Here is a 13,935-nt window from a genome sequence, read left to right as displayed (position 1 = left end):
TTCGAAGAAAAATGAGAGCTATACTACTCGCCGCGGCGGAGTCAGCATCAAGGTGAAAGGTCAAGGTCCAAAGGGAAAATTTTGCAATATGAAGATAGCAACTCAATATTTGGGGCAAGCATGCGTATCTCATGGAGCTGCACAATTTTGAGTGGTGAAAGGGCAAGGTCATCTTCAAGGTCAAGGTCAAGGTAAGGTCAAATTTTGCAATATTGAAGATAGCAACTCGATGTTTTGCATGCATGCGTATCTCATGTAGCTGCACATTTTGAGTGGTGAAAGGTTATGGTCATCCTTCAAAGTCAAAGGTCAAATATATGGCTTCAAAGTGGCGCAGTAGGGGGCATGTGTGTTCACGAACACAGTTCTTACAACACTTACAACACTTACCTTACATACCACAATGGACTCCACCCCCAGGCCCCACCACAGAATCTTCCCCCCCCCCCGATTTTTTTGATTTTTTTACTTTGTTTTCTTCTTATTTTTGAAATTCATATAATAAATGACCCACATTATTCCCCCCTCTCCAAAAAGATTTTTTAAACATGGTAAAAAAAACACAAATATTTAGTTTTATTATTTTATTTTTGAAAGACCGTCCAACCATCCCACCCAAGCTTTTGCTATCAAACTTGAAATATAATCTTATTAGTTTGTTTTATGTCTTTACACATGTCAATAGATTGTGAAAAATATACCTGAACTCAGCGTAGAGTTGGTACTTTATCGCTTGGCAGCAGTTCTCTCTCGGTAGTCGGGCATAACCGGTTCTCACCTGACCTTTAATTCTTACTTCTGGTTCGATACTTTATACCCAACCACACTCTGGTACCCGCTTTTGTTGGCGGGTAAAACGAAGCGAGTGGACACGACTCGTACGACCAGGTGCAAATTATTTGAGAGGAGACGGGCGCCGCCAAGATTGCTTTCAGTCCAATGAAAGGAAATGACATGCAAAAAAAATCAAGAGATTACAAAGCCGGATCGGTCGGCGTCCGGAATAACAACGACCGCACACTCAACGCCAGTCTCCAGGGTTGATGCGACAAGTTGGCTACAGGAGCTAATAATCCATCGATCAAGTCGGCGACAAAGGGAACAACAATGCGTGTGGCAAGGTCCATGAACTGACGCACGAGCTGAAGCGCTACCGCTGGGACATCATCGGACTAGCAGAGATTAGGTGGCTAGGAATCGGAGAAACATAAATAGATGAAGGGCATAAGATTGTTCTGCGGTGAGGATTATATACATCGCCACGGCGTTGCTTTCATCATCGTTAGAAAGGAGGCAGTCAACAGCGTAATGAGTTACACACCCTGTTTCGAGCAGACGCATTTCCATCCGTTTATCAGCTACTCCACACAACATCACAATAATTCAGGTCTTAGCACCAACAGCTGACTACAAAGACGAGGATATTGGACAGTTCTATGAGAATTTGAGCGCATCAGTCAAAGTCCCAAATAAGACAGCCTCTTTGTCCAAGGCGAATCGAACGCTTATGTTGGATCAGACACATAGCAGACTGATCAAGAACAGTTGGTAGATTTGCTTTAGGAGAGACCAACGACAAAGGTTTTTTGACTTATTGAGTTCGCCAGAGGCAACCAACTCTACCTGTCAACACACGCTGCACCCACACAAACCGTCTAGCAAAGCGACCTGGCACTCTCCAAGCGGGCAAGTACGAAATCAGATCGATTTCATACTGGCGCCGCAACGGTTCAAGAGCAGCATTAACAAGGCGAACACAAACGTTTCCTCCTTGCGCAGACATCGGCAGTGACCATGACTTGGTGCTTATCACCATCAAGCTGAATGTAAAGAGAAAGCGAATCACACAAAAATTCGCGTTAGATTTGACTTGGAGAAATTGAAAGATCCAGTGATAACATAGGTATTTCAATCACAGATAGATCGCAAGTTTGCAGCCCTGCACATCTTAGACAATAACATCAACACCATTAGCAACAACATCAAGATGCCCTACTGTCATCGGCCGAAGAAGTGCTTGGGATAGAGAGACGGAAGGACAAGCCATGTGTGACGACCGACATCATGAACCTATGTGCCAAAAGAAGAGAGCTGATTCATGAGAAGTACACCTGCCTGGATTATAGGGCAAATTACCAGAACGCAAACAGGGAGGTAAGGAAGAAGATGAAAAAGGCAAATCAGGAATGGAGTGAAGAAAAATTAATCATCATCGACAAAGAGATGACCGCAAGCCGCTGTAAGAAGGCTTACAGCACCCTAAAGACCCTCACGAAGACCAGTCCGCCCAAGGCCTACTATATGAGACGCTACGGGAAACTCCTTACCGAGAGTGCCGCTGTTCTTATCAGATGGAGTGGATATAAATGTACCGCAGTGACCTCTAAAACTATCCGCTCCTCAACCGAACTCCAGTCTACTTCAGAACGATCCCAGACCAGAAGCGGACGACGAAAGTGCAAATATTTTGTCAATATCGGTCAAGATATGCTCAATTCATAGGGCTTTTGAATTTCAGTGCATGCACAGAAATAATCTATATTTAAACACGCGCGGGTCACATGTAAAACCACGTGATCATTGCATCATTGTTTGCAACGCCAGTTGCATGAATGATTTAATCATGTCATTACCCGTTTACAATGGGACAAGCAAACAGACAGGACATAGTAGCGTCATGTTTTTTGCAGCGTGATTTTTTGTCAATATCTATGCATACTACTCGACAAATTTCAATAAACTTTCATCAAGCTTGATAAAAACTCCTATTGTTTTTCAATCCAAAAAAATGGCCTTATTGAATTCGCTCTGATCTGAGAAATCGTTTCTATGCAATCAGCGTGCATTCTAACTTTTACGAACATTATATTCAATACACAATGATCATCGTTTATCCATTAAGACAAAAACATGTATTATAATCACTTTGCTAGGGCTATCCGTCGACATACTTCGTTTGTAAATTGCTTGTGTTATTTAGTAATTCTTCTTTGTGTTTAATGCGCGAAAGTGGAAATCACGTAAAACTGGTGCTCACGTGACCCAATTGTGCATACGTCACAGGCTAATAATGCTTCACTGGGTCATCGTCGACCTGAAATGGCTTGAAGTCACCGGGGGTGACTAAAGCCGATTCTTGTCACCCTAGGGTGCACGCCGAGTTCATGTTACCCTGGGTTGACTTCAAGCCGACCGGATTACTAGAATCGGCTTGAAGTCACCCCAGGGTGACATGAATCGGCTTCTAGTCACCCCCGGTTTGCTTCAAGCCATTTAAGGTCGTCAATGACCCAATGAGGGTAGCGCATTGGGTCATTGTCGACCTGAAATGGCTTGAAGTCACCCGGGAGTGACTAAAACCGATTCATGTCACCCTAGGGTGACTTCAAGCCGATTCATGTAAACCTGGGGTGACTTCAAGCCGACCGGGTGACTAGAATCGGCTTGAAGTCACCCCAGGGTGACATGAATCGGCTTATAGTCACCCCCGGCCGACTTATAGCCATTAAAGGTCGACAATGACCCAATGAGCGTTAATAATAGTCTTGAGGATTCCGTTATGTACATGATAAGGTTTCGTTTTTTTATGCTTTTGGCATTTTTAAGCACAATTTTTGCGAAAATCAGTATGGAAGAGTTAAGCTTTAGAATATATCTGACGAATACTGATCAATTCTGGTCTGTTGAGATAACCGAATTGTTGTGAGAAATATCAAACTCGGGCAACTTTAATATTCGCTTATTGACAAAAACTTGAGGTCATGTCAATTGGAATGATAATACATAAACTCTCTTGATTGAGGTCAGTTCTACACTAATGCCACAAGTACATGAGCTGAAACCCCCCAGAGTTTACTCAGTTACGCATACAAATATTAAGACAACTTGGTTTATACCATACACAAGCAGTGCTGCGGAGTTGAGAAATGCTCTCGGTTTGGCGTTTTGAGTAATCATGTACGTATTATCAGCTAAACCACGACCGTTAATCACGCGCGCCACATCGTTTTTGATATGCATTAATAAATGAGCCAATGCTACTTCCGAGGTGGAATTGGCTGGGAATTTGCTCGTCGCACAGGCAAAAGACATCGATTTGTTTTACGAATTCTACCATGCCACAACTTATAATGGTCCTCACGTTTCCAAAGGGGTTTGTGATTGTATGTTTTTGTACATCTTTGTATGAATGTATAATCGCTGAATCGCATTACATAGGCCGATTTTTATAAATCATGCGAATTATGTTTAAAAACATATAAAACCTAATCATCCTGTAAAATAATCCGTTAAATTTCAAAACATGCGGATCTGAGCGCCACATCGGAAGTAGCATTGGCTCATTTATTAATGCATCTCAAAAAAAGAGGTGGCGCGCGTGAATTAACGGCCGTGTAAACTGTATCCAAAGCATGACTGAAAACAAACGCATTAACGCACATTACGTAAATTAATAACATGCAAACCATGTAAATATGCACCTTTATTAATATAATGTTTGAGATGATTTCAAGTGCCATTTCATATATGTTAATACATAATAACATGTCTACAAGCAACTTCAACATGTATGCGAAATAGAAAAGCATTTCATTGCAGTATCTTTGAAAACATATATTGCAAGATAAACAAAACTACAATAACGATATTTAAGGACATGTAACTTCCTGATAAAAATAGTCTACGTTAAAAAAATGTAATTTGAATACAACACATATCGACCTATTGGTGCAAAAAGGTACCATGTGCCTTTTAATTTCAATGTCACATTGTACCTTTTTGCACCAAGGGGCGATATGATCCTTGTCATGCGATAATGGGTCTTATGTCATAAACGGCCCAGGGTGGATCCAGACCAGCCTGCGCAGTCGAACAGTATGGTATGGAGCTATCTTGTCCACTTATGAATCAATGAACCGTGTGTGACTGGTATAGCGGACCAATAAATGCGAGCGATACTAACGCGTGTGACATTGCAAACGTGCAGCATGTACCAAAGTACGACAGAGAGTGCAACATTCAAACTGTTAAATATAAAAATAGATCCGATTCACGTTGAAAATACGAACGTTTTAAAAAGAACAGTAGATTTAGAGAACTTTCATCAATGTAGAACACAATAACAAATTCGGCAGGCATACATGTATATTATATCTGACTAGCACAAAAAATGCATGCAAACTTTTCGTCTCCTTATGAAACGCAACAACACAATAATTTCCATAAAACTGGAATCGCCTTCTATTATGCAAATTCGTGTATAGAGAATACCAGCATTAATACTATGTACAGTTTATATGTAACACATTTCTTTCCATTGAATCGAGTACCAGCAGGGCCATTAATGTATTTCCAAGAACCAGGCACGAAATTTTCCGCTTTTATATTTGTTTTTGCTTAAAGGATTTATTTTAAACGAAAGCGAGTCTATGCGGAAGTTTCGTACACGATTAGTCCTTGCGGACTGCAGACGATAATCTAGGACGCGGACTTTACGAACATGCATTTAGCCCGGTTTTCCAAAAGTGCGAAATTTGTGTGTTTACACAGTTTACACAGTCAAATGTCAATTTATTCAATTTACAGCCCTAGATCAATAAAACACAGTTGAAACAATCATTGTGAAATTAATTTCGAAATGTTGGAAAATACAAAATGTAAAAATACAGCCCAACTACTGGACCAACGGCCTCTGTGTAGCAATGGTGCAGTACCAAATTATTGTATTTGACTTTTTTTGGTCAACACTTCGAATATGTTTCGTTGACCCATCAAATGTAGAAACTGCTTGCCATAAAGACAACACACACTGGTATCAATTATGTCCCACATATCTAGTTCACTATACACATAGCTATGTACCCCTAAATTATCCCTTAAATTATCACAGTCAGTCTCTGAATTTTTTATCACAGTCAATAACAGACACTAGCCACAAGCACGATCGTAATTTCCGGAACACCTAACGACGCCGGGAGAGGTATTTTACCACAGTCACGTATATTTATAGAACCGTTCTATTGGCATTTATTATTCGAGAATCTCATGCATATTCTATGTACTCGTAAACATGCAAACGATGTTGACAGTGTATGAGCGGTATACTATGAAATAATGTATCCCACGAGGCGTTGGGAATATGCCATTATTTAATTTTGAATATACCCCCGCTATCAACGTGTATAGATCATCGGGACATATGCTGACTGAAACCCATGCCTTACATATAAATCGTATCCCAAAAAGCTATACCGACTTTATCCCACTGTGATTCAGCGAAGTATACAACGAGTAATGCTGACGGTGGCCTATGCGGTGGCAAAAGATGCGTCGCGCCATGCGAATCTCTCGTCCCCGAGGAAAGCCGCCAGCTGCTCGTTGTAGGGCCGATAGAGCTCCACCAGGAGGCGCTTGGTTTCCGGTAGCATGGGCCCGGCCGACTTCCGCTTCTTTGACTCGAAGAAAGGGGCCATGTTTGCCATCTGCGTGAGGAACGTGGTCGTTGGGGACCTCTAAAATGGTCAATTTAAACGGAGTCGCTTTTAAAGTTGCAAATGCTAGAGACCGATTTCAATGAAAGTGGCATTTCATTTCAGAGTTACTAGTATTGGTTTTTAAATTGTTAACACAATGGGAACTATTTAAAAAATTTTGATCGTGTATGCGTGTATTAATAACACGTGCCAAGCATCACATTGTAATAATCACTGATAAGCAGACCGCACAGGCCAATCAAGGACGACACTTTATAATTAGATGGCTTTTCGTTAAGAAAAGACTTGCTATATTTTTTTCCATAAGACCGGAAAGTGTCGTCCCTGATTAGCCTGTGCGGACTGCATACAATTATCTTAGACGACACTTTAAGCACATGCAATAAGCCCTGTTTTCCAAGAGCGCGTTTCTCATATATGTATATGTTTGAATGAAGTTTCAACTGAACAGACGTATAGTATGTTCCTCTCCATCCAGACTTATATATGAGGGTAATACTTATATTGATGTGTCTGTCTGCATACAGAACCGAGTGTTAACAGACGAATTAGTATCCAGTTGTCGGTCAGACTTATTCAAGAAAGTATTTTTGTTCGATTGTTTTGAAAGCCGTGGGCTTTTACAATCTCGAGTATTAGTACTTTTTTTTTTTTAAAGAACGAGTACTTTGTGACTAAATGGGACCTTTTCACGTTTTGGTTAACTGACACAATTAACAAAAAGTGTTTCAGATTCGCAAATTTACGTTTGTAGTTATGATATTTATGAGTAAACAGTAATACTTTACATTTACCACGCTCTAAAATATACATTATATGCATCTATTGACGATTCAAAAACCTGAAAATTATAAAGCGTTGCAACGGGAAACGATTGAATAATTTGGAGAGTTCTGTTGTTGTCGTTATATTTTGTGGCACTACGAGGATTGCTAATATAAAGTATAAAATACATCATTCATCTGATGAGCACGGATGGCCGAGTAGTCTAAGCGTCAGACTTTTACTCCAGGGGTCAGTGGTTTGAGCCCAGTTGAGGGTTACTTTTTTCTTTTTTTTAATTTTATTCTTGTGTTTTCTTTGCCAAAGCTTTTTAGATCCAATGTTTACATTCATCAATATAAAGCATGTAATGACAAACTTCAATACATGCCAAATCTGTGAAAAGATCCCTTTAAGGAAGATCCTGAGAACACACGCGACTGATGATCAAGGCAGTGCCTCTCGGTCGTAAGTCAGAGACCTATCCAGTACACCTCTAAAAGTAAATAATATGTTTGGACAATTGTCTGACGGACTCTATAAGTGTTATTTACTTTTTGCATCGGTGTGCACCACGCTCGAACACTCACCGACGTCTAAAAAGCGGAATATGTCCGTCATGGTGCCCTTTATGTCCACCGTGTAATCCTCGTTCCGGAAAATCAAGATCTGCTCCCGCGGAAACGCCTTAAGCCACTCCAACAGGTGCACGATGTAGAAGCTCGTAAAGATCGGTGCCTGCAAGAGGCCAAGACAAAACCATTTGAAAACATTTCCGCTCGCTTTCTTAACGCCCGTGCGAAGATTTGACTTTTTTTATAGCTTATCAAATCCTTCCCGTCACTACGAATGCCTTGGTGACGATCCATGTAAACGATTTTTACTATTACATATGATTTTAATCAGACGTTGGTAAACCTTTTTTATTATTGTCACTGTAAACAATATATAAAAATGCCCATTTACGTAAAAAGCTGTTTGTACGTCGTCGCCAGAGAAGGAGCTCTGTCAACGGAATAACGAATACATGTTCTTCCGTGTACTAGGTTTTATTCCGCCATCATTTTATACAATAAGAATTAAAGATTCATAAAAAATCTAAATAATTATACTTTTGTAGCAATTTACTAAATTGTCAAAGTTGGTGGATCCATATTTATGCCCCCGGTAGGGTGGCATATAGCATTTGAACTGTCTGTCCGTCCGTCCGTCAGTCACTCCAATGTCAAAAGTAAAAAAATACAATCTAAGGGAAGTAATAAGCTTTAAAAGGGAGATAATTTCTAAATCTGCCAAATGATATATTGAAATTTTATTTCCAAGCGGCGCAATATGGGGCATTGTGTTTCTGACAAACACATCTCTTGTTTTTCTATGTGTTAACATACTGAGCTTACCGGCAGCGTTTTGCTAAAGGGCTGATCGTAAATGCAGTGACGAATGCTATGGGAGCTCGTGCATGCCTTCCATCGTTCAATGGAAATTACCACATGGTCATGGAAGGAGTGTGCCGATTTGCCGTAACAACCATGGAAATAGTGAGAATACAACCTGAAAAGTCGGATGCAAATGTGTAATAAAGTGGTAATTGCGAATGAAATGGTCTATAATCGTTATTATTTTCTTTTGTTTACCTTGATCAAGTAAAACATTTAAGTATGAGCTTCAAAAAAGGCCAACATCTGTCATATCTTTAAAATTACTGTAACCCTCGAATAACGTTACCTTTCAACGGGATCCCGTAGCATGAGTAGCAGCTTGACGTTCGGGTTGACGTGGCGGACGGCGTATGGCGTCGTCCAGAGCAGCTCGTCGGCGCCGGGCGTGTTTTGCGGCAGATTGCTCTCCCGGAAGCGGTCCCAAAAGTCCATTGGATCACCGTTACCTAGATACACGTGGGAAATGTAAAATAATTCATGAATACTTGTAATCCGGATCTGCATTACTTTGAGAAAAAAACACAACTATAATTCGTATGTTTACTTAACGCTGACTCATATTACCCACTATTTCGCAAAAATAATAACGGTTGATAAAGTATGTGATTTTGTAACACAATTTTATGTATAAGGTTTGTTTGTACTCAAAAATTAGTTAGCTTCTTCAAAAGCTAGAAAATTCCTAAGTTAATTGCAAATCAATATAATGTATAAAAATACATAATTGTATTTTTGGTTCGTTGTGGTATGGAAAACACCATTTATATACGACGTCGAGAACCATAAAGTTGGTGTAAAATGTTATAAATGCATTGATGGTATGACATGATAGATTATTTTATATAGATTATGAGCGAGCATAAATAAAATGAGTGATAAAATGCAAGATAAAATAATTTACAAACAAACCAGTGATTTTGTTGTGTTTGCCATTGGTATCTGTGGTCTGCAGTTTGGTAGTAAAGAAATGGTTTGTAAACTCTTTTAAGGTCATTCCCATCTTGAACTTGCCGAATTTACCCGCTGAAAACCACGTGAAAAAAGGGGTGAGAAACAATAAATTACGAACGTTTTAGCTTAGGGCATATCCATGTATAAGTGCTTCGTTTTATTTGTGTAAACATTAGTAGTGAAAATTGGTCTTAAATAGGTGAGTATTTTATGGCGTTTAATATTGCATAAAACATACATAGCCTAATAGGACACTTCACAATGGCATGCGGATAATACATGTATTATGCTTCGGGATTAAATTATGTAAGTTGTAATGAAAATAAGCGTGTCGTAAAAGCAACATTACCGTACCAATAATTCGCATTAAAACGACATGTTATTGGCTCATGGCTATTTGTTTTACTGAAATTTGCATCTCAATACTGCTTTACTATATAAAGTTTACTGCTTTAAAGTTTGCATACTTTCCACTCGAAATCGCGATCATAACGTACTTGTTTCAAATCGCCGCCACGACCAGTACCAGATTTCTTTCCCAAAAATGCCCCTGTTTGGAATGATATCCGGATGCATGTGCAGACGCTTGAATAAGTCGGAAGTTGCGCTCTTGCACATCCCGATCAGGTGGAAGTATGGAAGGCAGCGAAACGTGTTGTCATCATGCCAGCATGGGTTCTTATAATCCGGCAGGAATGTCGGGGGTTTCTGCAAAGTACATACTTCAAAATAAAGGATGATTCAATGATACAGTTATTGTTATTGCCAATAGACCATAATGAAAAAAATAAAGGTGTTAGGCCAGGCCCGTAGCCAGGGTTTTGAAAAGGGGGTGCTAATTTTCCCATCAACGATTGTTTTAGAGCAACGAAGTGGCGAAGGGGGTAGGTGCAGGAGAGAATGTCCTTCCCCTTGAAAATTAAAAATTAAAATGAAACTTAAAATCCTGCATTCTGGTGACTTTTTATTTGTATCTAGAGACTGAAGTTATAGAGCATTCACTTTCATTGACTATACTCAGTGACTGACAAAAAAAACCAACGCACCCCCCCCCCCTGGCTACGGGTATGGAGGCGGTTGTGAGGGAGCGGTCGGTTGAGCATTTTGAAAACTAAGAGGTCACGATGCGTATTGCAACCTACAACATAACTATACCACGATTTCCAAAATATGCTTTGATGATATTATGAGTCGCGTTCTGAGAAAACTGGGCATAATGCATGTGCGCAAAGTGTCGTCCCAGATTAGCCTGTGCAGTCCGCACAGGCTAATCAGGGACGACACTTTCCGTCTAAACTTGATTTTCGGTAAGGAGGGACTTTCTTGAAGCTAAAAATACCATAAACGCGGAAAGTGTCGTCCCAGATTAGCCTCTGCGGACTGCACAGGCTTATCTCGGACGACACTTTACGCACATGCATTACGCCCTGTTCTCTCAGAACGCGACTCATATTATGTACTTCAAATTCATGGCAAGTGACAAGTGCACACATTGAAAAGAAGGACTGGCGAATCTACATATGGCGAAATAGTGTTGGCGTTCGTGCATAATGAACAAATATGTCGTGACGCGTATATGTTTGCAAAATAAGGTAATAAGATTACATAAAGCAAAAAATAGCGTGACTAGTACATGTACTTATAAAACAATGAAATGATTGACGAATTGTTCCCTGATTCAATACGCCTCGCTGTTTGGTTTTGTATGACTTCGTGGTATATGAACAATTGTGGACCAATCTGAATACAAATAAAGGGGGATTCATCCAGTTTGGTGTGTTTAGAGACAAACTCAACAGATTTTCTACAATCGAGACATTAAACAAAAAAAAAATACACTGTAAGCCTAACCATACAGAGGATGTCCTCCACACCCGTCATCCGCTTGGGCCCTGCGCAGGGGTCCGGCATGCCCGGAAACTCTGGGCTCTCCTTTATACCCGGACCGAGGGGTTGTAGATAAGTCAAGACGCCTGGAAGCTTGCTCGCTAGCTGTGATATATCCGTCATCCTCATAGAAACCAGGCGTTCTGCCTTGGGGACACTCCGGTCTGGAATAACTTGCGGTATGGCGTCTGTTTGCTTATCGTTTTGGGGTGCTTGCGTTGTATTGACCATATCTGTTAGTTTGTTCCCTGTCTGCGATATATCCGCCATCGGCATACGAACCAGGCGTTCTGCTTTAGGGACACTTTGGTCTGTTGGAATAACGTTTGCGTCCGTTTGCGTTTCGTTTTGGGGGGATTGGGAATTTTTAACAATTCCTGTATTAAATCTGTTTGCAAGTGAATCAGCGACATCGAAAGTTTTATTGAAAATATTGAGTGTAATCTCTGATTGGACAGTCAAATTATTAACATATGTATTACTTTCATTTTGATCTGCGTTATTGGTTTCGACTATGACTGCATTAAAACTGTTGGGTATCGAATCATGGACTGCTATTGATCTATTGACATATTGAAGACCTGACATTGATTTGTTAGTAAATGCATTCCCGTTTCGCGTAACGTTCATAAGAACCGCCACTCGTTCACTGGATTCGCCTGTCGTCAATACTTTGTACCTTTCCACCTTTCCGTGTTCAGTATCATACCCGTGCATGTTTAGCGGCTGGAATTTATGCGTGATGGTCATGTCGATATATTTGAACGCGATCCCGTACAGCGCCATCAATAAGAAGCAAATAATCGCTAACTTTACCAATAATGTCCGCCGGACTTTCTGCAAGCACAGTGTCGCACTCGCAGCCACTCGATGAGCTTTCATTGTCAGTGGAAACTGAAAAGCTGTGGGCTTGATCGATGAGATAATCGGTAAAGACGGACCGGTCAGGAAAAAGACTCAAAGATGACCAGTAATGTGACCGGTGATTTGACTGGATTGATGTTTAGTAAGCTTACAAGAGTAGTTTTATCCTATGTTTCTTTTTACTTCAAGAGGAGCGTCGTCTGAATTATTTTTGTTCGTACCATCTTTGCTTCTGAGACGACGAAAGTTCTGGAAAAAGAAGGAAATAACATCTGGAAACCATTTTAAGTAACTGTATATGAATATGATTTCCTCAAACGAGTCTGTGTACGAGACTTTGAAGCTCTGAACAATTAGGCTGTAAAAGTTTACGGGATTTAGTAGTTCATATTTCCTACAATTTATCCTGGTTACGGAACATAAACTAATTAGTACACCGGAGTATAACCGTGTGCCTTTAAGCGTATTTTGCGTACCCGGAGTACATTGCATGATAACTATGAAAACATGGGCTTCTTTTAAGTAGTTCCTTAACCGACAATGCAATCGAACTGTATTAACCTATCAGTACAATTGATGAATTTAAAGTTCGAAGTTAAAGGAACGATTCGATCAAAATCCTTTTGCAGGTTCGATAGCAGTAGTAGCAATCACAAACGACTATATAAAAGCACGAAAAACACAATGTATAGTTTATAAATGGTTTTCTGCTCTCTGTATAGTAGCATTTCGTTGAAAACAAAGTTGTTGTTGATTATTTGAACTCGCACGTTTACACTTACCATAATATTATAAACTAGAAATGGCGCGGCAGAGGCCGACGCGTATCCCCACACCGCATGTTTGACCCAGGGGGCGCCCCAGGGTTGGTAATGGGGCAATGCATTGTTGAGATTGACCGTATTGTCATAAGAGATGTTAAGTATCAATTGGAAGTAAATCGGTGTATAAATGAAGAAGTTAATGTAAAATAACATTAAACAAGAGATGTGTCTGTCAGAAACATAATGTCCCCTACTGCGCCGCTTTGATTTATTAAAAAAAATCATTTTGCAGGTTCATTAATTACCTCCCTTTAAAGCTTATTACTTCCCTTGGATTTGTATTTTTGACCTTTGACCTTAGAGGATGACCTTGACTTTTCAAAATGTGCAGCTACATGAGATACACATGCATGCCAAATATCAAGTTGCTATCTTCAATATTGCAAAAGTTATGACCAATGTTAAAGTACATAAAATAAAAAAATGAGTAAAAATCTCTGACCCGGCCCCACCCCAACCCCCATAACTTTTGACCCAGGGGTCTGATCAAAATTCCAAATAGTGCAGGGTCGCACATATGCTCATAGCTACCATGTGTGTAAGTTTCAAGGTTCTAGTGCTTATAGCGTAGGAGGAGATAGTGGCCAAGACGGACGGACGGACAGACAGACGGACGGCGGAGGTAACTCCAATATCCACACGCTTTTCAAAAAGCGTGGGGATAACAATTTTGTAATCGCTAAATTGTTTGCACAAGGCGTCCGTATGCAGTCC

The 13,935-nt window shown here is 40.3% G+C and overlaps 1 protein-coding gene across 1 annotated transcript; it reads right to left on the bottom strand.

Moving 5' to 3' along the window:
* Nucleotides 1-6,308: 6,308 nt before the first annotated feature.
* On the bottom strand, nt 6,309-11,656 carry LOC127878397 (carbohydrate sulfotransferase 15-like). The gene is made up of 7 exons (XM_052424923.1): nt 11,498-11,656; nt 10,144-10,354; nt 9,605-9,718; nt 8,982-9,141; nt 8,654-8,807; nt 7,851-7,994; nt 6,309-6,512 (listed from the first exon to the last, which is right to left on the bottom strand). Exons 1-7 carry the CDS (start codon nt 11,654-11,656, stop codon nt 6,309-6,311), a joined length of 1,146 nt encoding a protein of 381 aa, XP_052280883.1.
* Nucleotides 11,657-13,935: the final 2,279 nt, after the last annotated feature.

This window comes from Dreissena polymorpha, chromosome 4 (genome assembly GCF_020536995.1).
Source record: "Dreissena polymorpha isolate Duluth1 chromosome 4, UMN_Dpol_1.0, whole genome shotgun sequence".
NCBI lineage: Eukaryota > Metazoa > Mollusca > Bivalvia > Myida > Dreissenidae > Dreissena > Dreissena polymorpha.
Note: the sequence above shows the minus strand (reverse complement) of the source record. Positions and strands in the feature narration are given on the sequence as shown.

Coding starts and splice junctions, on each gene's coding strand:
- LOC127878397 (XM_052424923.1), bottom strand. CDS start 11,656: ATGACGGATATATCACAGCTAGCGAGCAAGCTTCCAGGCGTCTTGACT. Junction 9,719..10,143: donor GTGGCGGCGATTTGAAACAA/GTACGTTATGAT, acceptor CGTGGTTTTCAG/CGGGTAAATTCGGCAAGTTC. Junction 6,513..7,850: donor ACATATTCCGCTTTTTAGAC/GTCGGTGAGTGT, acceptor TGACCATTTTAG/AGGTCCCCAACGACCACGTT.